The following is a 26,339-nucleotide window of genomic DNA, read 5'->3' as shown; positions in this document are numbered from 1 at the left end:
TATGATTGTTTCTATTGCACTGTTTGCTTTACATTCACATTATAAACCAAGGTTATCAGTAAGTATTAACAAGATTAGTTAAAATGTAGCATTTTGTAAGTATATTTCTTGAAATGCTGATAGCTATGTTAAAAAAAAAAGAATGAGCACATGGGAAAATGTTTAATTTTATGTGAAAGTATTCTTGATGCCTTACACATAATTATATTAAATTGTTGCTGAGAAATCAGTAGAAAAAGATTTGTAAATTGGAGAGGTAGAGGGAGACTCTTGTCATGAGCAGTTATGCGATAGACTCATGTTCTACATTTGAGGCTCATTTAATGACTTTGAAAGGCAATATACCCTGTATCGATAATTAGCCTCACTAAGGGAGATTTTGATCATATATGTCATGATATTTCTGTTTGTAACCACTGCATACTTTAGTATAACTATGAAATTGTTTTTTTTTTCCCTCACCACAAACACAATTGTTAACACAATTCTTTGCCACTCTCAGTCAAGAAAAATAATGTAATTTTACAACATTTAAATACATTCATTTTTGTTAGTAATAACCAATTTCAACTCAAACAATAAGTAATTCCCTTTGTGTTTGATAGCCCCTTATGTGATGAGAGTGCCAAGACTTGGAAAGGGTCCCAGTTCTTGAACTTTGATGTTACCAACTGTGCCAATGGGAGAGTTCTAGCTGAGTCAAAGTACAGACCTGAAGGAGTAGGTGGTATGTCCACATCTTAAACCTTCAATAGAGAATCTCAGTCTCAGACAAAAGGCAAAAGATCTAGCACTATTTTTGATGTTTTTCTCCACTCCATGACGTTATTGACTTGTTGCTTCTAGTATGGTTGCATGGGGTCTAATCTCTGTCAGGTATCAAGCTTTTTGGTCACCCGTCCTAATTTCTTCTCCTTTGGCTCTGTGACCATTTGTTCCTTTTACTGCTGTGAAACAGCGTGGGACTTTTTTCTACATAACTTGCATTTATATAATGCCTTTAATTTTAGGTGGAAATGAATCTTTAAAATATAGATGTGATGGATAAGTACTGCCCTTTCATCACCTGGTTTTGAATTTAGGTTAGACTAATAGGACATTTTCCTCTGTGCTCAAATTGTACGGGACCTAAATAAGTTTTGGCAGTTTCAACCCAGTTGCTAGTTTTGTAGGCCCAAAAGCATAAAAATCCCTCCAATTTGGTAGACATCTCCAACCTCCTGGCTGGTGTTCGAAGTGAAAAAATTCACATTGGCACACTGTTGGATCTGAGCAGATATTCCTTTCCAAAATATTGACTTCTTCACCTCTGAGTAAATGTTTTTTTTAATTACTATTTTTTTTAAACTGAAAGAACACAACTGGAACCACTTCTGAAGCAAATACATTCTATAACTAGCCTGGTGGAGTCAGAGTTGAAAATATTGGGTGAAATATTTTATGAAAAAAAAACACTAACTCAATAGAATTATTCCAGTTACAGCTGAATGTTAGGAATTCATGGCAAACATGTGGTTTCTGTGAGTATGGTGTGATTTAAAATAAATTGCAAAAATGTCAAATGTAACTGAGGTTCTTAGTTTGGATAAATCAATTGTATTCTTTTAGTGTGACATCTTTTGAACACCTGCCTTGTATTATCTACCTCCATCCGCTCTATCAGTTTTTTCCAACAAATGCCACTGATTTAAAATTGTATAATGGAAAAAAAAGTTTATAAAGCTTGTTTTTTGTGTGTTTTAGTATTGCTGCATTGTGTTCAGCCTGTGTTGGTATCGCGCACTGAGACAGATTCTAGAAAGAAAACTATTGAAGAGATTACAAAGCGTGCACAATCCGGAGGGAAATGGCCCCAGGTATTTTAAACACATGTAACTAGATGTGATTGTCTAAACACTGGCAATTTTATTCGCCTTCAGTTCAGTAACAAGCCTGCTTTGTTGAAGTACCATTCTTTCTCTTTCAAGCTTATGATTTTTCCAGAAGGGACCTGTACAAATCGTACCTGCCTCATCACTTTCAAATCAGGTGAGCTAATTGTTCTAGTTAAATTTTCAAACTCACATCCTTATTTTAAATGTACACTTTACACAGAAGCGTACAAATTTGGAGGGTAATAGTCAATATAATTGTTCTAATTGGGAATTTCATGCTCATTCAGTAAATAAATGGCCCCAGGTATTTTAAAACTAGAAAGGAGCATTTGATTGAATTTGAATTTTCCCTGCTCCTGTCTTTTCAGCCTTTTTTTTTAACATAACTTTAGCAAGTTAGTAGAGGGGTCTATTTCATTAAGCTTTCAAACTTATTTCCCTTCCCGACTTCAAATATGTGTTAAAGTCAGATTTTTATGAAACTCTGGGTGAATATGATTCACAAATAATTACATTATTTTCTAACAGATTTCTGATTAATTCAATTGATGTATGTATCACTAAGTGATCAGAAAACTTAAAAATTCGTCCACAAGTAAAATTAATTGTTGTTCTACTGAAACTGCTTAGTATGATGGGTTAAGATACAGGGATACAAAAATTCTTCAGAATAGCAAAAGGCCCAAATATGTCATCTCTTTTTCATAGTTCAATCCCACATATTACCATATCTTACCATATTGCTCAATTTCAGCTCTCTCCAGCCACCATATTTAACGCTTCCACTCATTTTTAAGTCAAGAGGACAATGTCTCGCAGTTTCAAAAAAGAGTTAGAATCCTAATTATTTCTTATATGTTTGCAGGCGCTTTTATTCCTGGAGTTCCTGTTCAGCCAGTACTTATTCGATACCCAAATAAACTGGTGAGTTTTTTTGTATGTACAATTTTATTTCACCATCTTCCCACCCTCTCTTCTACTCCCTAGACTTGTCGATCCAGTGAAATAGGAAAATGGGTAACGATATTTACTAGATTCTAGAAAGAAAACTATTGAAGAGATTACAAAGCGTGCACAATCCGGAGGGAAATGGCCCCAGGTATTTTAAACACATGTAACTAGATGTGATTGTCTAAACACTGGCAATTTTATTCGACTTCAGTTCATTAACAAGCCTGCTTTGATAAGGGTGTGCAATGAGGAAAAAGCCAATGGGCAATAAATTCGCTGGGATACCACTTGGAATAGGGGTGCTAAAGGGTTGGCAGCCGCATGTGCCGGCATTGGCTCAGCAATTTCAGTGTGCCTGTACCGGCGGCACAGAGGAGTACCCCCAGGAGTGTCGCACCGGTGTACACCGCCCCCGGTATCGACCTGCTTTCAAAATTTATTTTGCGCTGAACCTGTAGCGCCCCGTTGCGACACTGCCAGAGAAAGCTGGTGTGCGGAGCTGTCCTGGCAGTAGTGAGGGAAGGAATGTCTGCATGAGGTAAGTGTGATTGTTTTTTTTTCTTTTTACGATTTCACTTCATTTGGGGTGAGTAATATATAGGGAATGTTTTTTGTTCCGATTTTTTTTTTTTGCAGGTTGGCCTCTCTTAGGACACTATGAAGCCGGCTCTTTAGCGCGAGATATTCAGTTGCTCACCCGGCCCAGCACCCGAAGAGAAGTGTGGAATGCTTCCCTTAATGCTCCACTTCACTGTCAGGGCGCAGCTGCTGAACTTTTTGGCTGCCGATGCAAACCATTTCCTGGCACTAAATTTATCCACCGCCTGACATTTATGCCTCAAAACCGTCAACCTAATTTCCAGCCCATTGAGCCTAATCTTTTCAACAGACCTGGTACAGTCTGTATTGACATAAACTATCCCCAATTTATTCAGCCTCTTTGGTTGAGGTGAATAGTTAAGCTTACCCTGAGCTCCCTGAGGCAATTGCTCAAAAGCTCAAAGATTGTCATCTCTTATGTTTAGTGCTGAGTAATTGCAATTAACACTTCTGAAGAAAACATTTGATCTAGAATTTATGCCCCGAGTTAACCATTATCTATTGAAATTGTAATTTTGGTTGACTCACCTGCATATTAAAAACGCCCAAAAGATTAGATCAGAATAAGCAACACTCATAGGATTTATCAGTTAATCCAAATGTGACTTGGAAAATATCAGTCATATCACAAAATGCTGCTTTAAAAATATATATTGGTACTGTAATGTGACTATCATGACCATAACCAGACCCTAAATCAGGTAGGCAAAGTAGTATAGTAACAAATGTACAACAAACTGTCAACCTGGAGCCAGATGTTTACTTGTTTAGGCACAATTGGAATCCTGCAGCTTTCTGATGAATTTTACTTTTTTCCGAGGACATTGATTGTTGGAGAAACTAAGGCTCAGTTCCCATACTTTTCCCAGTTAGATATCAATATTTCAGCCTCAAACCATCTATTTTGTTCTGATAACTGGAAACAAAATAGTTTGGCCCAAGGAGACCATCATTTCTTTCGATTTTCTAGCAGCTCAAGTGCAGCGAACATTACAACTTAGTGATAAAAACAGAAAATGCTGGAACTCTCAGTGGTTCAGGCAGCATCTGTGGAAAGAAACAGAGTTAACGTTTCTGTTAATTATGAACTTTTGCCAGTTCTGACGACCTGAGACGTTAACTCTGTTTCTCTCCACAGATGCTGCCTGACTTGCTGAGATTTCCAGCATTTTCTGTTTATATTTCAGATTCCGGCATCCGCAGTATTTTGCTTTTGTATTAGTGTTACAAATTAGTTGACTTTTTAATGTGGGTGTATGAACTTTGGAATCTTATGACAGACTAAGGCTGGAATTTTCCCAGTGCTGAGCTTGCGGGTTTGGTGTCGGGTCAGCAGTAAAAATCACGGAACTTGCCAGCATGCTGGGAAATTTTCCTGTGAAGAGGGGTTGAAAGCTAAGTGGCGATTGTGCGAGTCCATTAAGTATCAGTTGGAAAAACACACAAATACTCACATTGCCTAATGGACTCAATGGACTCGCACAATCGCCACTTAGCTTTCAACCCCTCTTCACAGGAAAATTTCCCAGCATGCTGGCAAGTTCCGTGATTTTTACTGCTGACCCGACACCAAACCCGCAAGCTCGGCACTGGGAAAATTTTGTGCAGAGATTTAGCTGTCAGGAGTTTGCAGGTCATTTCTGCAACCTCGGAAGTCACTCTCACTGTTATGTATCTGTAAAGCATGCACTCCCTGAAGTCCCAAGGGATCCCAGCATCCCTTCGGAGCACTGTATATAAGCCGGCCCCGAAAGCCTCACTCTGGAGTGTCTTAATAAAGACTGAGGTCACTTGTTACTTTAACCTCCCTGTGTGCAGCCTCATCTGTGTTAGGAACACAATAACTGGCGACGAGTATACAAATCAACATAAAGATGCAGCAAACTCGGAGGGTGAGGACTGGGAAGCCGATGTCAAACGGCTAGACCAGTACTTTGTAGCCAACGAGCTGGACGGAGAAGGAAGCGCTGCAAAAAGGAGAGCGGTCCTCCTCACGGTCTGCGGGGCACCGACCTACAGCCTCATGAAGAATCTTCTGGCTCCGGTGAAACCCACAGATAAGTCGTATGAGGAGCTGCGCACACTGGTTCGCGAGCATCTTAATCCGAGGGAGAGCGTGTTGATGGCGAGGTATCGGTTCGACACGTGCCAGCGATCTGAAGGTCAGGAAGTAGCGAGCTACGTCGCCGAGCTAAGGCGACTTGCAGGACAATGTGAGTTTGATGGCTACCTGGAGCAGATGCTCAGAGACTTTTTTGTACTGGGCATTGGCCACGAGACCATCCTACGAAATCTTTTGACTGTAGAGACACCGACCCTCAGTAAGGCAATTGCGATAGCACAGATGTTTATTTCCACCAGTGATAACACCAAACAAATCTCTCAGCACACAATATTCATAAATTAACTGGAACTGTGTTTGCGAGCAGAAATGTACAGGGCAGAAACCACACGTCTGCGACTGCCAACAGGCCTCAGGTGACCCAGATGACTCCGAGTCTGCAACAGAGGATGAATGCAAGGCAATTCACACCTTGTTGGCATTGTGGAGGCTTCCATTCAGCCTATTCATGCTGCTTCAAAGGGTATGTTTGCAAGCGCTGTGGAACAATGGGGCACCTCCAACGAGCTGCAAGCTCTGCAAAATCTGCTAACCACCACGTGGCAGAGGAAGATCGGTCCATGGTGGATCAAAGCAATTTTGAGTCTGAGAGAGGAGGCAGATGCTGAAGTACACTGGGTGCACCCATTTTCGACGAAATGTCCACCTATAATGCTAAATGTAAAATTGAATGGCTTACCCGTAGCCATGGAACTGGAAACTGGCGCTAGCCAATCCATCATGAGTAAAAAGATGTTTGAGAGACTGTGGTGCAACAAGGCACTCAGACCAGCCCTGAGCCCCATCCACACGAAACTGAGAACATACACCAAAGAGCTCATCACTGTCCTGGGCAGCGCCATGATCAAGGTCACCTACGAGGGCACGGTGCACGAACTGCCACTCTGGATTGTCCCGTGCGATGGCCCCACATTGCTTGGAAGGAGCTGGCTGGGCAAAATCCGCTGGGGCTGGGATGACATCCGAGTGCTATCATATGTCGATGAGGCCTGATGTACCCAGGTTCTCAACAAATTTCCTTCCCTTTTTGAGCCAGGCATTGGAAACTTTTCCACTTGGTCCCAGAGGCACGACCCATTCACCACAAGGCGCGAGCGGTACCTCGCATGATGAGGGAGAGAGTGGAAATTGAGCTGGACAGGCTGCAACGCGAGGGCATCATCTCCCCAGTGGAATTCAGCGAGTGGGCCAGCCCAATTGTTCCAGGACTCAAAAGTGATGGCACGGTCAGGATTTGCGCCGATTATAAAGTAACTATTAATCGTTTCTCTCAACAGGACCAATACCCGCTACCAAAGGCAGATGACCTATTTGCGACGTTGGCAGAAGGCAAGATGTTACCAAGCTCGACCTGACTTCGGCCTACATGACGCAGGAGCTGGAGGAGTCTTCGAAGGGCCTCACCTGCATCAATACGCACAAGGGACTGTTCATCTACAACAGACGCCCGTTTGGAATTCGGTCAGCTGCAGCGATCTTCCAGAGAAACATGGAGAGCCTACTCAAGTTGGTACCACGCACGGTGGTTTTTCAGGACGACATATTGGTCACGGGTCGGGACACCTTCGAGCACCTACAAAACCTGGAGGAGGTCCTCCAGTGACTGGATCGCGTAGGGCTGCGGCTGAAGAGATCGAAATGAGTCTTCATGGCAACAGAAGTGGAGTTTTTGGGGAGAAAGATCGCGGCGGATGGCATTCGGCCCACAGACGCCAAGACAGAGGCTATCAGGAACGCGCCCAGGCCACAGAACGTCACGGAGCTGCGGTTGTTCCTGGGACTCCCAACTATTTTGGTAACTTCCTACTGAGGTTAAGCACCCTCTTAGAGCCCCTACATGTGTTATTGCATAAAGGTGAGAACTGGGTATGGGGAAAACAACCAAGTAATTGCTTTTGAGAAAGCCAGAAACATTTTATGCTCCAACAAGCTGCTTGTATTGTATAACCCGTGTAAAAGAGTTGTGCTAGCATGTGATGCATCGTCGTACGGAGTCGGGTGTGTATTACAACAAGCTAATGTTGCGGGGAAGTTGCAGCCTGTCGCCTGTGCCTCCAGGAGCTTGTCTAAGGCTGAGAGAGCCTACAGCATGATTGAGAAAGAGGCATTGGCGTATGTGTTCGGGGTAAAGAAAATGCATCAGTACCTGTTTGGCCTCAAATTTGAGCTGGAAACCGATCACAAGCCCCTCATATCCCTGTTTGCTGAAAACAAGGGGATAAATACTAATGCCTCAGCCTGCATACAAAGGTGGGCACTCGCGCGTATAACTATTCCATCCGCCACAGGCCAGGCACCGAGAATTGTGCTGATGCTCTGTCGGCTGCCATTGCCCACCACGGGGGTGGAAATGGCGCAGCCCGCAGACTTGTTGATGGTTATGGAAGCGTTTGAAAATGATAAATCACCTGTCACGGCCTGTCAGATTAGGACTTGGACCAGCCAAGATCCTCTGCTGTAAAAAAAACTCTGTACTGCATGGGAGCTGGGCCAGCATCCCCGTTGAAATGCAAGAGCTAATCAAGCCGTTCCAGCGGCGAAAGGATGAGCTGTCCATTCAGGCAGACTGCCTGTTGTGGGGTAACCGTGTAGTGCTACCCAAAAAGGGCAGGGAGACGTTCATCTCGGATCTCCGCATCACACACCCAGGTATAGTAATGATGAAAGCGATAGCCAGATCCCACGTGTGGTAGCCCGGTATCGACTCTGACTTAGAGTCCTGTGTACGGCAATGCCGCGTGTGTGCTCAGTTGAGCAACGCGCCCAGAGAGTCACCACTAAGTTTGTGGTCCTGGCCCTCCAGACCATGGTCGAGGATCCATGTCGACTGTGTGGGCCCGTTTCTTGGTAAAATGTTCCTGGTGGTGGTGGATGCTTTTTTCAAAATGGATTGAATGTGAAATAATGTCGGGAAGCTCTGCCACCACCACCAATGAAAGTCTGGGGGCCATGTTTGCCACCCATGGCCTGCCTGACATACTGGTCAGTGACAACGGGCCATGTTTCACTAGTGCTGAATTTAAAGAATTCATGACCCACAATGGGATCAAACATGTCACCTCGGCCCCATTTAAACCAGCCTCCAATGGGCAGGCAGAGCGGTGACATTTTTATGTTGCCAAACTTTGAATCCTTTCCCTAATATCTAAGGAGGATTGTCCCAAGTATCATGGAAAGTGCAAACAATCAAACAGAGCCTCAAACGAGTCACCAGAAGGCTCACTCCAAACCCGCCTGTCCCAAGTACTGCTCAGCTACCGCACGAGACCCCAGTCACTCACAGGGGTGCCCCCAGCTGAGCTACTCATGAAAAGCACACTTTAAACCAGACTTTCGCTGATTCACCCCAACCTGCATGATCAGGTAGAGAGCAGGCGGCAGCAACAAAATGTAAACGATGGTCGCGCCACTGTGTCACGGGAAATTGATCTGAATGACCCTGTGTATGTGCTAAACTATGGACATGGTCCCAAGTGGATCGCAGGCACGGTGATAGCTAAAGAAGGGCGTAGGGTGTTTGTAGTCAAACTAGACAATGGACAAATTTGCAGAAAGCACCTGGACCAAACGAGGCTGCGGTTCACAGACTGCCCTGAACAACTCACAGCAGACACCACCTTTTTCAAGCCCACAACACACACCCAAAGGATCAACGACACCACCCCGGACCAGGAAATTGAACCCATCACGCCCAACAGCCCAGCAAGGCCAGGCTCACCCAGCTGCCCTGCAGGGCCAACAACTGGCCAGCCCAGCGAGGGCACAGCCAACACATCAGAACAAACATTTGTATCGAGGCAGTCCACCAGGGAAAGATAGGCTCCCGACTGCCCCACCTTGTAAATAGTTTTCACTTTGACTTTGGGACGGGAGTGATGTTGTGTATCTGTAAAGCATGCACACCCACGTTCCGCCACCAGGGAGCGCATCCCCTGAAGTCCCAAGGGATCCCAGCATCCCTTGGGAGCACTGTATATAAGCTGGCCCCTAAGGCCTGTCCCTCAATCTGGAGTGTCTTCATAAGGACTGAGGTCACTGTTACTTTAACCTCCCTATGTGCAGTCTCATCTGTGTTAGGAACACAATACTCACCACATTGCTAGTCACTATCAGAACATTGAGTAGCAATGCTTCATGAAGCCCAAGCTATTGCGGCAGGTCATCGCAGAATTTGTAGCTTGCTGGAAGAAGACCTGCTGCCCGGACATTCTGGTGAACATGTCTTACCAATGGCTGTCAAAGCCATTTACAGGATCTCGCAGTCAGCCGCCCACAGATGTATCACACAGGTGGCTGATGCCATGTTTCACAAGATCACCACTTATGTAAACTTTGCCACTGATGAAGCCAGTGTTACTGAGCGGGCGATCGGCTTTGCGGCTCTGGATGACTTTCTGCAGTTGCAGGGCGTCATCAACTGCACACATCAAAGCACCCCCTTATCACCCAGGAAAGTTTTGTGACCTACAAGGGCTTCTACTCCCTCAATGTGCAGCTCATCTGCAACCATAAAAAGATCATCATGCATATGTGCACTAGATTCTGTGGCAGCAGTCATGACTCTTACATCCTGCGCCCTCCGGCGAGGAATCTCTACTGCTGTCCCTGTCCCACCATCTGCTCTTGCTCACTTGTGAAGTGTGAAACACCAGGTGACTGTGTTATTTTTGTCTCGCACAGGACCCAACGAGGTATGCATATCGGTGCTGGCTGCACGTGGGGCTGCTGACTCACCCTCAGAGAATGGAGCTTCATCTGAGGAGTCGTCTTCCTCCTGCGCGTGGGGAGTGGGTGGGGGTGGCACTTGATGGACCTGAGGGAGAGTAAAGAGATGAATTAGAAGTGTTGTCTCCCTCTCTTATTGCTAGCAGCTTTACAATTCCAGAGATTTCGAGGGCATGCTCTGCTGGTGTCAAATTACTGAAGACTGGAGGACCACCTCCGGTTCTCTGCCTCCTTCTATTGTTGTACGCTCTCTTCTGCAAGCAGGGAAAGAAGAGAACTTTGAGCGAAAGGAATGGATGGGCTACATCTGTAGAGGGTGACTGAGGAATTGGCGTGACATTGCCACATGGCCGCCTTCTGTGGTGTTACTTGCTGTGATTGCATTCGGATGAGTGTCTTTGATGGTTAATCAGATGGGGATGTGAGTAGGTGCATAGACAGAGAGGGATAGGTAGATGTGCAAAGTAGGTTGATGTGAGGAATGATGTGCAGGAGTAGGCTTGGGAAGGCACATCAGGATGTAGGTGAGTGTGGCATTGCACTCTCTCTTTTTCTGACTTCATGAGATAATTGAATCTCTTCCGGCACTGGATCCATGTCCTCCTCACGACAACCCTACTACTGATCTCCTCGGTGATCTCCAGCCATGCTCTTTTTGTCTCTTTGGGTGGTTGTTTTCATGCATCCCCAGGGAAGAGGACCTCCCTGCATGCTCTTACTGCCTGCACCAGAACTTCCAGCAAGGCATCTGTGAATCTTGGCACTTCCCTTTGTCTTGTCTCCATGCCCACAGATTAGTCAGTCTTATAGTGTAATTTAGAGCTCTTGAAACCACCTTCTACACTCCTACAGCAACCTTGAAATGAGATATGTGCAAGGCCGCTTTAAATATCAGCGTCGAAAATGAGTCACCAGTGACACCATCAGACCTGCTCCATTTAATTGAGCTGGGAAACGCGCATGACTGTTGTAATTAGGGCCATTAAGTTAAACGCTCAGTGCAGAGCGTGCTGTTCAAATCTTCGGGTTCCCAACCCGCTACACAGCCCGCATGCACCCAACCTGACTCCAAGGTAAAGATTCTGGTCTTAATCTCTGATGATGGCTAGAAATGGTTCAGGTATTGTTCTGGCCATTTCTGGTGGCAAGGAGCAGTTTTTGTGTGCTTGGTTTTATGGACTAATTGAAAAGTCCTCCCAGAATAATTGGTGAGGGTTTGTGGCAGCTTGCTGTGTGTATATTGGCTGCCCGTGTTTTCTACATTACAACAGTGACTACACTTCAAAAAGCACTTCATTGGCTGTGAAGCGCTTTGAGACATCCGGTAGTCATGGAAAGGTGCTATATAAATCCAAGTCTTTCTTTCTGAAATAGCTTTTTTTTTAAAAATAGTCCATCTGGTTACTCAAGTTTAATATTTAGTTACTATAATAATCTAATTAAGTACTTTGGAAAGTATTATAAATCTTGATATTTTTGGCATTTCACTCCGTTTTGATGTGCACAGTAAGGTAAAAGTTTATCCTGATGTTTTGGCACAACAAGATAAAGACATTTTTGGTTTTGCATTTAATGGTGGTTTTGATCATCATTATTTAAGCCTAATTCTGAATACATCTTAGTTTCTAGCTCGAGGCCAAAAGTTGAACCTTGCTGTAGCCTGTTTAAAACCTGACTCCCTGGCCTTAGCCCTCATTTCTGCTTTTCTGCCTGTTCTAACCAAATGGGAGGGCTGTCCATCTGACGTTTTCCCTTTTATCAGTAAGTCTGTTATAAAAATTAATAAATAAACCCTTTGTCTCAGCGACTGCAGCCTGTATTATTTAAAACCTGTAAAATAGCGTTGTTTTAAAATACCATACTTAAATATAATTCATTCCCAAATCATTTCTGTGAAAAGCAAAAAAAAACCAGACGTCCTGGCAAATCGCTCAGATTTCTGAATGTCCTGTAATTAAACATTAATACATAGGACATCAATTTGAACAATTCTTTCACTTCCGTGATTCCAAAAGATTTGGAAATAATGTTCAATAAAGTTTCTAATTATTAATATATAAGCTTAAACAGGGAGAAATTGGCCTGCTTTGCGTCTCCTGTTAGCGTCTGCAGGTGGGGGGGTTTGATAATGGAGCTCTAAGGGGTTGCCGACTGGGCATGGTGAATTCAGCGACGCCCTGAACTTCCCTGGCGGTTTTGTGCTGCCGCTAACACTTACCACCTCACTGTCTTGCACCCCAGAGATTGTGACGTCATACAGTGTGCAGCGCTCCGTTACCACCCTGGATGCAATATTAGCTCCTGTCCCCTGCAGCATCGCCGGGTGTCAACACTGCAGGAGGTGTCACTTCGGCTAGCCACTTGGAGAACGCTATTTAAAGGCTGTGGTGGTCAAGTCATGAATCATTGACTTGTAAATCTGGCAATTCAACTTCACTTGATATACTATTAAACCACTATTTGATTCATTTATCAAGAGAGCTGGAACACTAAGTTCTACCGACAAAAATCAGTATTGTTAATGAAAAATAAATTGGCCTGAAATTTGCAGTCAGCAGTGAAGCGAAGGTGTTCACTGCTGGCCCTGAAGCACGCTCCACACAAGGATCTCGCAATCCCTGTGTCGAGTACTTCGGGTTTTCCAACCTTCAGTTCAGTTCAACGGAACTTAATGTGGATCCCGTTGTTCGAACTGCTGTGACGTCAACAGACTTACTAAGCAGACAATCTAAAAACAGAATTCTTACAGACAGCGAAAAAGGAAAAGAGTAAGCCATTAAAATTCTAACTTTCTAAAATAGTTAGAGAGCAAAAGAATGATTGGGGTTCTCGCATGGAGAAAAGGTAAACCTGAAATAAGGATGGACAAACTTTAAAAAGAAATTAAAATTATTTTTGAAAAGTTTCTTAATGTTTATTAAAATGGACAAAATTCACACTGCACAACATTAAAATTAGTTTTCCAGGCCCTTAACATCTGTTTAGCAGTCAATACGCTGTTCAAACCATAGTCACACCTAATCTCTGTGTCCAATTTTTAGTGGGGAATTTATCAGCGCAATTACTACGGAAGTGTTGACTTTTTCGCAAGTTTCAATGATTTACGAGATTTCACTGGTGGTAGGGTGGATGGCTGGGGGGCGGTAAGAGGGCGGGGGTGCACAGTGCAGCCAGTTTCAGACTTGTCATTGACCCACCGCAACTTTGGGATTTCTGCAAGCACGAAATCCTGAAATTACGGTCAGTTTCAAAGGTGGAATGACAACGAACGCTGCCAGTTCGCTATCATCCCAACTGCAAATTTTGAGCCAATGTATTTTCAATATTTATATTTATGTTTATGTTTTCAGTTAGTTACATCTTGAGTGTATCTGTTTAGTAGAACAAACTTTTCTTTCCACAAAAACTTTAATGCAGAGATTAAAATATATATAAATAGCTTTATGTTTGGCAAGAATTAAATTGTAAATGGTTAAACTAATGACAAACTGTTTTCCTACAGGACACGGTTACTTGGACTTGGCAAGGACACAGTGCGTAAGTTTTTTGTATAATTTAATTTGTAATTTACAAATAAGATTGAATAATGGGGCTGGTAATAAATAAACCAACTTGTAGGTTTATGTCAGATATTTAATTTTCTATTAAAGGCTGGGAAAAACAAAGAGGAACATATAAAATACATCTGTGCACACAGCCATTCAATATTTTGCTAAAATATTTTGTAGGGCACCTTTTTAAGTAAAATGTGAGCATTCTCATAACTTCGATTCCTGTATTTTAATTTCTGTCTCAGCTAATATTCGCACTTAGGTTTACTTGAGGCTAAGTTCATGAGTCATCGCTGTGTCACTTATGCCAGGGAAAGCTGTGTGTTCTCTCTCTTCATCCTCCCCACCTCCACAGAAAGTGTTAAAGAAAAAGAATGGAACCTGAAGGGATAAGAAAATATTTCTTTTTTTTTTGTTTGAGGTGCATTCCTTTCCCCTTTTAATCCCTTTTCATTGTCTTTCACTTTCTATGATGCACTATTCCCTGACTGAGTGACTAGCTCCCAGTCTTTAGAAGTCATGCAGTAATGTTGATTTGTTCAATTTTGTATTTCCTCAGAAAACTTGGGTGAAATCATGAACTCATCATGTATTTTGAGCAAGGGCTTATATCATATGTTAAATACAGAATTAATTCCCCAAAATAGATTGTGCTGTATGTATACAAAATGTTTTTTTCCAATACTTGAAGTAGCCGTCGAGTAGATCGGCTGACAGAAATATCTTGTGAATTTGTTTAGAACTTCTAATTTCTGGAGATTTAGCCCTTGTGTCCATTTGTAGGCACACCTTGGCTGCTGCTCTAGATCATGGTCCATTATGCTTGAGGGAGTAGAAGTGAGTCTCATGGAAGACCTGAGTTTGAAGAGGGCAGGAGGGTAAATGGTCAGGCTAGAGTGGGAGATTGGGAGTGGGAGGAAAAGGAGAAAGCGGTGGAGACAGCTTCAGGAATGATCGGGTGGATTGGGAATTAGTGTATGTTAACAAGGATGAGTGTCATGGAACTTGGGGCAAGATAGGATACAAGCAGCAGAGTTCTGCATGAGCTGGAGTTTGTGGAGGGAGGAGAATAGGAGGCCAGCAATAGGGGCTGCCATCATCAGCCCTTCAGAATGAATCACACTTAATCCATCATCCTCGCCAACTTGCACCCCATGTTCAAACTCCTTTTTCTTCCAATATCCTTGTGCATGTCATCAGTTCCCAGGTCCGTGTCATTTCTCTGAAGACTTTGATTTTTTTAAACCTTCCATCCTTCCCACAACACCAAACTAAAGTCATGAATTACATCTTCAGCAACTGTGACCTTGGTGTGTTATCTGACTGTGACCTTTCCACTGCATTCAATATGTTGCACCATGCCATCTTCCTCCACCTATTCCGTTGTCCTGTTCCATTGGATTGCGCTTGCATGGTTACATTCCTACCTATCTGAAGGCTGCCAAAGTATTTCTAGCAGTGATTTCTCATCCCTCCCATGCAGCAACACCTCTGCAATTCTTAAAAAGATCTACCCTTGGGCCCAACTAGTTCCTATGCTGGAAAATGCCCCTTGGCATCATCATCCATAGGCACAGAGCCAGCTTTCACAAGTACATTGATAATACCCAGCTCTACCTCTCCACCACTTCTCTTGAACCTTTTTAACGCACCTGTACTATTAAACTCTGCATTCTGCCCCACTCCCACTTGACCCACCATTAGTGGCAAAGCCTTCAGTGGCCATAGCCCGACTCTTTGGAACTCTCTCCCCTAACACCTCTGCTGCCTTTTTAAAAACCTCCTCAAATCCCATTTCTTCAGCATAGTTTTTGGTCAGTTACCCTAATGTTTTCCCTTTTGGCTCAGCATCCATTTTCAGTACATCTATTTATGAAGTGCCTTGGGATACTTTTGCATTAAATGTGCTATGTAAGTGCAAGTTGTTATTTGTATGTTCCTTCTTTAATTTTTTTTAAAGTTTTGTGACTCTGCCTGTTTTCTTTGCTCATTTAAAGGAGAAGAAAAAGCTATCTGGAATATTTAGTGAATGAATTATTTCCCTCTTTAAGGGCTCAATTTTCCCCAAGCCCATTTTCTGGCGTATTGCCAGAGTTATGCCAGGTTTTCTAGGCCAGAAATGTGCCAGAAATATTTTGCCAAGTTTGCCTGATCTAAAATTCGAATTTGGCGCCGCGCAGCATGTTCAGTTGCCTCGGGAGGGAATGTCCGAGGTAGTGCAAACCACGTCACTGGCCATTAGGGAGGGAATGTTGCAGGCCGCTGAGACACTGTCAGGGTGCATGACGACGGCATGTTGGAGTTAGCTGCTGCAATAAGGCAACACGCCCAGACCCCGTGCCCATTGACAGAATCAACTGCAATCCCCATACCAGCCTCTGAAGAGCCCAAAGCCGGGCCCTCCAACTTGCCGCCTGATGTTGATGCCCCCCCCCTCAAGAGGTGCGCAGTACCCGAGATGTTAGAAAGAATAAGCTTGGTAATCACTGTGCCACTGCCTGCAGGCAGGGGTGATGGAGTCCAAGAACAAGGGCAGTGGATGGTCTTGGAATAAGGGGGATGAGAGATGGGTGCAGCCTTTCTTTGCTGCTGTTGTTGTTATTGTTACTGTTGTAACATCTCAACTTAAAAGTTTTTTGTAAGTTATGTAAATTTACAAGTTAATAAGTGATCTTAAAGTTTTTAAGTGATCTTAAAGAGTGATATTAAAGTAAAGTTAGATACAAGAATAATTTTATTAAAGTTAAGTTATTGTATACTTTTGAATAAAATATATTTTACATTAAATCTGAACTATGTTCCATTAACACAACACAACCTTACGGAACAGCTCCAAACAGTAAACATGTCCACGTGGAATAGTTGTTGCTGAACCTTCAGGGTATCCTCTCTTTCTTCCCCCCCCCACCACCTCCCCTTGAGTCTTGTGACCTCTCTACAAGCTGTAAGATCCTCTCACTCCCCCTCTCCCTCTCCCTCCCTCCCTCCCAGGGCTACAAGCCGTAAGATCGTCTGTCTCTGTCTCCATCTCTCTGTCTCCCTCCCCCCCCCACGGCTTGTTTTGTAGCCGAACCCCGAGCCATTATGTCCGGCACGTGGCCGATTCAGATGGCCAAACCTACAACCCTCCAGGCCACCTTCAAGACGTTCACTAGTGGTGCATGAGTGAGTAAAAAAAAAAAATGAGAGAACTTGTGAAATCCAACAAATTTACACTTCTTCTATGTTGATGGGTTTAAAAAAAAAAGTTGAACTTTATTATTGATTTTGACAGTTTTCTTGACTCGCTCCAAAATCTTCGATTTAAAAACAATGCGTCTTTCAGCGCAGATTTGTGAATGTGCGCTGGTTTTCTTAATTCACCAGAAGGTTTTTTGTGAGTGGCCAGATATGCCAATGTAATAGAAAAAAATATTGGCCAAACCGCAAACAATTGAAAAAAACGGCGCAGACATGAGGGAACCCTCCCCATGACGTCAAAAAAAACTGGCCTAGAAAAATCGTAACTAAGTCAGTTACGCCGGCGCAGATCACAGGGGAAATGTTTGAAAAAAATAAATACGCCAAAAATTTGACACGACGCCAAAAAAAGCAGCCTACTCCAAAAGAACGGCACAAATTACTGGGGAAAATTGATCCAAATTTTTGGGTAGCTCTGAGGTATCTGAGTTTGGACAATGTATTCCAAATTGGTTGCTGCTGTGTCCTCAATTAGTGGTGGGTTTTATGGATCTATCCCAGAAATCTTAAATGCTAGCACCCATTAAAATAAAATGGCATGTCTGCATGAGGTCAAAAATACTGTACAAAAGGAACAGACTTCTTACTGGGTCAGATATATTGTAATTTTTTATTAAAGAAATGGTCTTTAAGAACTTGTCTACAAGTCCCCGTTTGCTACACTATACATTCTATGGGTATAAACATAGAAACATAGAAAATAAGTGCAGGAGCAGGCCATTCAGCCCTTCGAGCCTGCACCGCCATTCAATATGATCATGGCTGATCATGCAACCTCAGTACCCCACCCCTGCCTTCTCTCCATACCCCCGATCCCTTTAGCCGTAAGGGCCACATCTAACTCCATTTTGAATATGTGCAACGAACTGGACTTAACAACTTTCTGTGGCAGAGAATACCATAGGTTCACAACTCTCTGGTTGAAAAAGTTTCTCCTTATCTCGGTCCTATGTGGCTTACCCCTTATCCTTAGACTGTGTCCCCTGGTTCTGGATTGCATAGCCAAGAATAGGAGATAAACAAATATTTCCATTGCTTTCTGAAAACTTTTGAATGAGTGGAATCACATAATCTATCCCTTCCTGCACAACATAAAGGCACTCCAGGTGGCCATGTTCACTTCTTTTTTCCTCACCATTATTACAAGTTGCATTGAATTTGCCACTTTGAGATTACTGCCCCTCCCCCCACCCCCATGCAGTCCTGTATTTGGTTGCTTTGCTTTAGAACTTAACTCTTGAGTGTTCACATAAGTTATAAAATTGATTAAGTCCTTTGCTGCGTACAGAAAACGCTCTTAATTCCAAATGGAAAAACATATGTTGCCTCTGTTCATTAGCCAACTGCAAGGGTTGCATTCAACTGCCAGGAGAGTGAAGTGAAAAACTCTGATGGCTGCCTATTATTGAAGCAAGAACATTGAGAGTGAGAAGTCAAAGAAACAAGTTCTCTCCTTCCTGTATACCTTGAAACGGACAGTCTTTACTGCTGCCATCAAATTAATCTTGACTGCAGTGAAATCATGAAATTAATTTTCCAGAAAATGTCTCCTCTTTGCCTTTCCAGTGGTTCTTCTGACTGCTTCTGAATTAGTGCAGTCTTGTGCTCACAGTCAGCCAGGGTGCGTCTCAAGTAAGTCAAGTCACACTGCTGATTTCTTTGTAGCTTAGTTCCATTCATATGGATGCTGTTGAAATCCCAGACTGAGAAACTTTTTAAAGTTTGCAGAGCTCCAGCATGTGTAGGATGTATTCTGCTCCATGAATTTACATTTGTAGATGATGGAAGCTTTGAAGTCTTTGCTAATCACTAGGCTTTTGTAACAAGCAGTACTTTTTAAGTATAGGGTTAATTCCACTGCAAATTTCAAATATTTGTGAATGACCTACAATAATGCTCCCAACATCAATCACTTCTAAAATCCTGGGTTGGGGGGTGGGGGCGGGGGGTATTTTCCTTTGTAATGCCACCTGAAAATAGGTGATCTCCCAGGAGAGAATTTTTTTAAGGGGTAGAGGTGGGGAGGGGTGACTTCTGTTGAATGCCTGCATTCAGAAATGGTTGGCAAGATTTTCTTCTGGAATTATAGAATCATACAATGATTGCAGCATAGAAGGAGGCTATTCGGCCCGTCAAGCCTGTGCCGGCTCTCTGCAAGAGCACTTCAGCTAGTCTCACTCCCCCGCCCTTTCCCCATAGCCCTGCAATTTTATTTTCTTCAGGTACTTACCAATTCCATTTTGAAAGTCATGATTGAGTCTGCCACCACCATCCTTTCAGGCAGTGCATTCCAGATCCTAACCACTTGCTGCGTAAAAAATTTTTTTTCCTCATGTCGCCTTTGGTTCTTTTGCCAATCACCTTAAATCTGTGGCCTCTGGTTCTCGACCCTTCTGCCAATGGGAAGGTTTCTCTCTATCTACTCTGTCTAGGCCCCTCATGATTTTGAACACCTCTATCAAATCTCCTCTCAACCTTCTCTGTTCTAAGGAGAACAAACCCAGCTTCTCTAGTCTATCCACGTAACTGAAGTCCCTCATCGCTGGAATAATTCTCATAAATTTTTTCTGCATCCTCTCTAAGGCCTTCACATCCTTCCTAAAGTACGGTACCCAGAATTGGTCACAATACTCCAGTTGAGGCCAAACCAGTGTTTTATGAAGGTTTAGCATACCTTCCTTGCTTTTGTACTCTATGCCTCTATTTATGAAGCGCAGGATCCCATATTTTTTTTAAACCACTTTCTCAACCTGCCCTGCCACCTTCAATGATTTGTGCACATATACATCCAGGTTTCTCTGTTCATGCACCCCTTTTAGTAATAGACGGTGTCTCGTCGTTCTTCCTACCAAATGTATCACTTCGCACTTGGGCGTTAAATTTCATCTGCCACATGTCTGCCCATTTCACCAGCCTGTCTGTCTTCTTGAAGTCTATCACTATCCTCCTCACTGTTCATGATACTTCCAAGTTTTGTGTCATCTGCAAATTTTGAAATTGTGCCCAAGTCCAATTCATAAGGCGGATGAACTGAGAGCACAGGTAGACACTTGGGAGTATGACATTCTAGACATTACAGAAATATGGCTGAAAGAGGGGCAGGTTTGGCAGATCAATATTCCTGGTTATAGAATTTTTAGACAAGACAGAGAGGCGGTTGTTGCGGTACTGATTAAAGAAACTATTACAGCAGTGAGGAGGGATGATATGTTGGAGGGATTATCAAATGAGGCCATATTGGTCGAAATAAAAAATAAAAAAGGGGCGATCACACTGCTGGGTGTGTATTATAGACCCCCAAATAGTGGGAGGGAGATAGAGGAGCAAATATGTAGGCAAATTGCTGTGAAGTCCAAAAACCATAGGGTAGTAAAGTAGGGGATTTTAACTATCCAAATATTGATTGAAACAAACATAGTGTGAAGGGTATAGAGGGTGCGGAATTCTTGAAATGCATTCAGGAGAACTTTGAGTCAGTATGTAACTAGCCCAACATGAGAGAGGGCGGTCTTGGATTTAATTTTGGGGAATGAAGCTGGGCAGGTTGAAGGAGTATTAGTGGGAGAGCACTTGGGTGCCAGTGACCATAATTCAGTCAGATTCAAGTTGGTTATGGATAAGGACAAGGATAGGCCTGGATCCCGAATTGGGGAAAAGCAAATTTTACTAAGTTAAGGAGTGATTTGGCCATAGCCAACTGGAAACAGCGACTTGTGGGTAAATCAGTGTCGGAACAGTGGGAGGCATTCAAGGAGGAGATCCGGAAGGCGCAGGCCAAACGTGCCCTTAAAGAAAAAGGTTGGGAATAATAATTCTAGAGCCCCCTGGATGTCTAGGGACTTACAGGGAAGAATAAAGAAAAAAAAGGGAAGCTTATGTCATATACCAACGGCTAAATACTATAGAATCTGGAGGAATATAGAAAGTTAAGAGGCAAAATTAAAAAGGATATTAGGAATGCTAAGAGAGAGCACGAGAAATTCTTGGCTAGTAAAATTAAGGAAAACCCTAAGATCTTCCATAAATATATCCAGAGTAAGAGGGTAACTAAAGGAAGGGTAGGGCCTATTAGAGACCATGAGGGTAATCTTTGTATGGAGGCCGAAGATGTTGGTAAGGTTCTTAACGAATACTTTGCATCTGTTTTCACAAAGGAAAGGGACAATGCAGATACTGCAATCGAGGAGGAATGTGATATTCTGGATGAAATAAATACAGTGAGAGAGGAAGTATTAAGGGGTTTAGCAGCTTTGAAAGTAGATAAGTCCACTGGCCCAGATGAAATGCATACCAAGCTGTTAAGCAAAGTAAAAGAGGAAATAGCAGAGGCCTTGATCATCAATTTCCAGTCCTCTTTGGATCTGGGCATGGTGCCAGAGGATTGGAGGACTGCTAATGTAGTACCTGATACGTCCTTACTACACAGTATAAATGCACACGAGGCCCATGCTTGAGAGAAGGTCAGTCTGTGACCTGTCCTTTATTCCTTAGCACTCAACTGATGAAGGTGGGTGGAGCTTCCCCTTTTATACCTGAAGGTCCAGGTTAGGAGTGTCTCCCACCTAGTGGTCAGTGTTCTCACGGTGTACAACTTAGGTCAGTTTATACATGGGTTACAATGCTGGTTGAATACATGACATCACCTCCCCCCCCCCAAAGTCTTATTGGGATCACAGGTTGAGTCTCTCTGGTGGTTTACGCTCCCTTGTAGAGCGCTGAGTTGGGGCTCCGGTTGTTGGGCGCTGGCCTGAGTGTCTGCTGTTTGCAGTGCCTCAGGCCTGTCCGGACTGCCCACAGTGACTGGGCTCTCCTCCCTTTGGTTCCGGTGTTCGGTCACCTGTGGTGGAGTGAACTCTATATCGTGTTCTTCCTCTGCTTCTTCTATGGAGTTGTTGAACCTCCTTTTTGTTTGATCCACATGTTTGCGGCAGATTTGTCCATTGGTAAGTTGAACTACCAGAATCCTATTTCCCTCTTTGGCAACCACATTTGGGCCCTGCAGCGTAGTTGAGGACAAAAACAGGATCATTTACATCAATACATCGCGCCCTCGCATTCCTGTCATGGTAGTGATATTGTGACTGGCGCCTGCTCTTGACAATTTCTTTCATGGTGGGGTGTATAAGGGATAATCGGGTTTTGAGCGTCCTTTTCATTAGTAGCTCTGCGGGTGGAACCCCTGTGAGCGAGTGTGGTCGGCATCTATAGGCCAACAGGAGGCGTGATAAGCGGGTTTGTAGGGAACCCCCTTGGAATCTGAGCATCCCCTGTTTGATTATCTGCACTGCTTGTTCTGCCTGGCCGTTTGAGGCCGGCTTGAACGGTGCCGTTCTAACATGGTTAATTCCATTGCCTGCCATGAAGTCCTGGAATTCAGTGCTTGTGAAGCACGGGCCATTGTCGCTGACCAAGATGTCCGGTAGACCGTGGGCGGCGAACATTGCCCGTAGATGTTCTACCGTGGCAGAGGATGTGCTTGAATTTAAAATGTCACACTCGATCCATTTGGAGTAGGCGTCTACTACAACCAAAAACATTTTCCCCATGAAAGGACCTGCGTAGTCCACATGGATGCGTGACCAAGGCTTGGCGGGCCATGGCTAGGGACTAAGGGGGGCTTCCCTGGGCGCATGGCCCAGCTGGGCACACGTGTTGCACCTGCGAACACAAAGTTCCAGATCTGCGTCTATCCCTGGCCACCAAACGTGTGACCTGGCAATTGCCTTCATCGTGACAATGCCCGGGTGCCCATTGTGGAGTTCTCTGATGAACACCTCTCTGCCCATCGTCACAGTAGGCAATCGGTCTGAATCGAGAGTTCATCCTTGCACCTGTGAAATGGTTTAAATTTCTCAGGGCATGCCCAGTCCCCATTCAGGACACATTTCTTGACTAGAGACAATAGCGGGTCTCTATTTGTCCAGACTTTAATCTGACTGGCTGTCACGGGTGAGCCTTCGCTTCCGAAAGCTTCAACAGCCATGACCATCTCAGCACCATGCTCGATAGCCCCCTCAGTGGTGGCTAGTGGGAGCCTGCTGAGTGCATCGGCGCAGTTTTCGGTGCCTGGTCTGTGCCGAATTGTGTGGTCATAGGCAGCTAACGTGAGTGCCCATCTCTGTATGCGGGCTGATGCGTTTGCATTTATGGCCTTGTTGTCGGCCAAAAGGGACGTTAGGGGTTTGTGATCTGTCTCCAGCTCAAATTTCCTGCCAAACAGCTACTGGTTCATTTTCGTTACCGCATATACACATGCGAGCGTCTCCTTTTCTACCATCCCGTAGCCCCTTTCTGCCTGGGACAGACTCCTGGAGGCATAAGCTACCGGCTGTAACTGACCCTTGGCATTGACATGCTGCAACACACACCCGACCCCATAGGACGACGCATCGCACGTTAACACAAGTTTCTTACATGGGTCATATAGCGTTAACAGATTGTTGGAACATAACAAATTGCATGCTCTATTAAAAGCCCTTTCCTGGCTGTCCCCCCAGACCCATTCGCGACCTTTGCGTAGGAGCACGTGTAGTGGCTCTAGCAGCGTGCTCAATTTGGGAAGAAAGTTACCAAAATAGTTCAGGAGCCCCAGGAACGAACGCAGCTCCGTCGTGTTACGGGGTTTGGGTGCTCTCTGGATCGCTTCCGTCTTGGATGTAGTAGGGCTGATCCCGTCTGCTGCTACCCTCATCCCCAGGAATTCTACCTCTGGAGCTAGGAAGGCGCACTTCGCCTTTTTCAGTCGCAGACCTACCCAGTCCAGTCTGCGTAGCAGCTCCTCCAGGTTGTGGAGGTGTTCTTCAGTATCGTAACCTGTAATGAGGATGTCGTCCTGAAAAACCACCGTCCCTGGAATCGACTTGAGGCTTTCCATATTTCGTTGGAAGATCGCGGCGGCCGAGCAAATCCCGAACGGACATCTGTTGTACTCAAACAACCCCTTGTGTGTCGTGATGGTGGTCAGCTTCTTCGACTCACTCGCCAGTTCCTGGGTCATGTAAGCTGAGGTCAGGTCCAATTTTGAAAAAAGTTTGCCACCGGATAGCGTCGCAAAGAGGTCCTCCGCTCTCGGTAGCGGGTACTGGTCTTGGATTGACACCCGATTGATGGTGGCCTTGTAATCGCCACATATCCTGACCGACCCATCCGCCTTGAGCACCGGCACAATCGGGCTCGCCCAGTCACTGAATTCGACTGGCGAGATGATGCCTTCCCTCAACAGGCGGTCCAATTCGCCTTCTATCTTTTCCCGCATCACGTACGGCACCGCTCTGGCCTTGTGATGTACTGGTCTGGCGTCCGGGTTTATGTGAATCACTACCTTGGCCCCCATGAAAGTGCCAATGCCGGGTTGAAATAATGAGTCAAATTTGTCCAGGACCTGTGAGCATGATACTCGCTCCACGGAGGAAATTGCATTGACATCGCCCCATTTCCAGTTCATGACAGCAAGCCAACTCCTCCCCAGTAGTGCGGGACCGTCCCCTGGGACAATCCAGAGTGGCAACCTGTTCTCCGAATCTTTGTGGGTCACGACTACCGTGGTGCTGCCTAGCACCGGAATGACTCCCCCTCTGGGTTCGGCTACATGTTGGGGCAAGCCTGACTGCCTGGAGAATTGTGTGCTGCTTTAACAATGTTGAATCTCTGTCCCAACCATTCCTTAACACAGTACCTCTTGTCTGTTCTGCTAGTGGCCATGCTCGCATGGTTTAAATCCCAGTTTCTTGTCGCCATTGATACGTCCTTACTACACAGTATAAATGCACACGAGGCCCATGCTTGAGAGAAGGTCAGTCTGTGACCTGTCCTTTATTCCTTAGCACTCAAGTGATGAAGGTGGGTGGAGCTTCCCCTTTTATACCTGACGGTCCAGGTTAGGAGTGTCTCCCACTTAGTGGTCAGTGTTCTCACGGTGTACAACTTAGGTCAGTTTATACATGGGTTAAAATGCTGGTTGAATACATGACAGTACCCTTGTTTGAGAAGGGAGAAAAGGATAGACTGAGTAATTACAGGCCTGTCAGCCTAACCTCAGTGGTGGGAAAATTATTGGAAAAAATCCTGAAAGACAGGATAAATCTACAATTGGAAAGAAAAGGATTAATTAGGGACAGTCAGCACGGATTTGTTAAAGGAAGATCGTGTTTGACTAACCTGATTGAATTTTTTGAGGAGGTAACCAAGAGGGTCGATGCGGGTAGTGCATACAATATAATATATATGGTCTTTAGCAAAGCTTTTGATAAGGTCCCACATGGTAGACTGGTCATGAAGGTTAAAGCCCATGGGATCCAAGGCAAAATGGCAAGTTGGATCCAAAATTGGCTTGGAGGTAGGAAGCAAAGGGTAATGATTGATGGATGTTTTGTGACTGGAAGGATGTTTCCAGTGGGGTTCCACAGGGCTCAGCACTAGGTCCCTTGCTTTTTGTGGTATATATAAACGATTTAGATTTGAATATAGGGAGTATTGTTAAGAAGTTTGCAGACAACACTAAAATTGGCTGTGTGGTTGATAATGAGGAGGAAAGTCATGGGCTGCAAGAGGATATCAGTCTATTGGTCAGGTGGGCAGAGCAGTGGCAAATGGAATTTAATTCAGAGAAATGTGAGGTGATGCACTAAGGGAGGGCTAATAAGGACAGGGTATACACATTAAGAGGTAGGCCACTTAATAGTGTAGATGAACAAAGGGACCTTGGAGTGCTTGTCCATAGATCCCTGAAAGTAGCAGACCAGGTGGATAAGGTGATTAAGAAGACATACGGAATGCTTTCCTTTATCAGCCGAGGCATAGAATATAAGAGCAGGGAAGTTATGCTTAAATTGTATAATAATTTAGTTAGGCCACAGCTGGAGTACTGCGTGCAGTTTTGGTCGCCGTATTATAGGAAGGACGTGATTGCACTAGAGAGGGTGCAGAGGAGATTTACTAGGATGCTGCCTGGAATGGAGAATCTTAGTTATGAGGACAGATTGGATAGGCTGGATTTGTTCTCATTGGAACAGAGGAGGTTGAGAGGAGACCACATTGAGGTGTACAAATTATTGAGGGGCTTGGACATAGTGGATAGTCAGGTCATTTCCATTGGTGGAGGGGTCTATTACGAGGGGATTTGAGGGGGGCCTCTTTACGCAGAGGGTTTTGGTGATCTGGAACTCGCTGCCTGGAAGAGTGGTGGATGCAGAAACCCTCACCACTTTTAAGAGATGGTTGGATGGGAACTTAAAGTGCCGTAACCTGCAGGGTTACGGACCTAGAGCTGTAATTGGG

General features: G+C 44.4%; 1 protein-coding gene across 1 annotated transcript in view; it reads left to right on the top strand.

The window, feature by feature from the left end:
- The window catches only part of lpcat2 (lysophosphatidylcholine acyltransferase 2), a 108,413-nt gene that overhangs the window by 11,371 nt on the left and 70,703 nt on the right, over positions 1 to 26,339 (top strand). Inside the window, exons 4-7 of the mRNA XM_070897989.1 lie at positions 1,744 to 1,856; positions 1,968 to 2,028; positions 2,740 to 2,798; positions 13,775 to 13,809. Coding sequence (XP_070754090.1) covers positions 1,744 to 1,856; positions 1,968 to 2,028; positions 2,740 to 2,798; positions 13,775 to 13,809 — 268 coding nt within the window. The remainder of the gene's footprint in view (positions 1 to 1,743; positions 1,857 to 1,967; positions 2,029 to 2,739; positions 2,799 to 13,774; positions 13,810 to 26,339) is intronic.

The sequence above is a fragment of the Pristiophorus japonicus genome, chromosome 13 (assembly GCF_044704955.1).
Source record: "Pristiophorus japonicus isolate sPriJap1 chromosome 13, sPriJap1.hap1, whole genome shotgun sequence".
Classification (NCBI taxonomy): domain Eukaryota; kingdom Metazoa; phylum Chordata; class Chondrichthyes; family Pristiophoridae; genus Pristiophorus; species Pristiophorus japonicus.
Note: the sequence above shows the minus strand (reverse complement) of the source record. Positions and strands in the feature narration are given on the sequence as shown.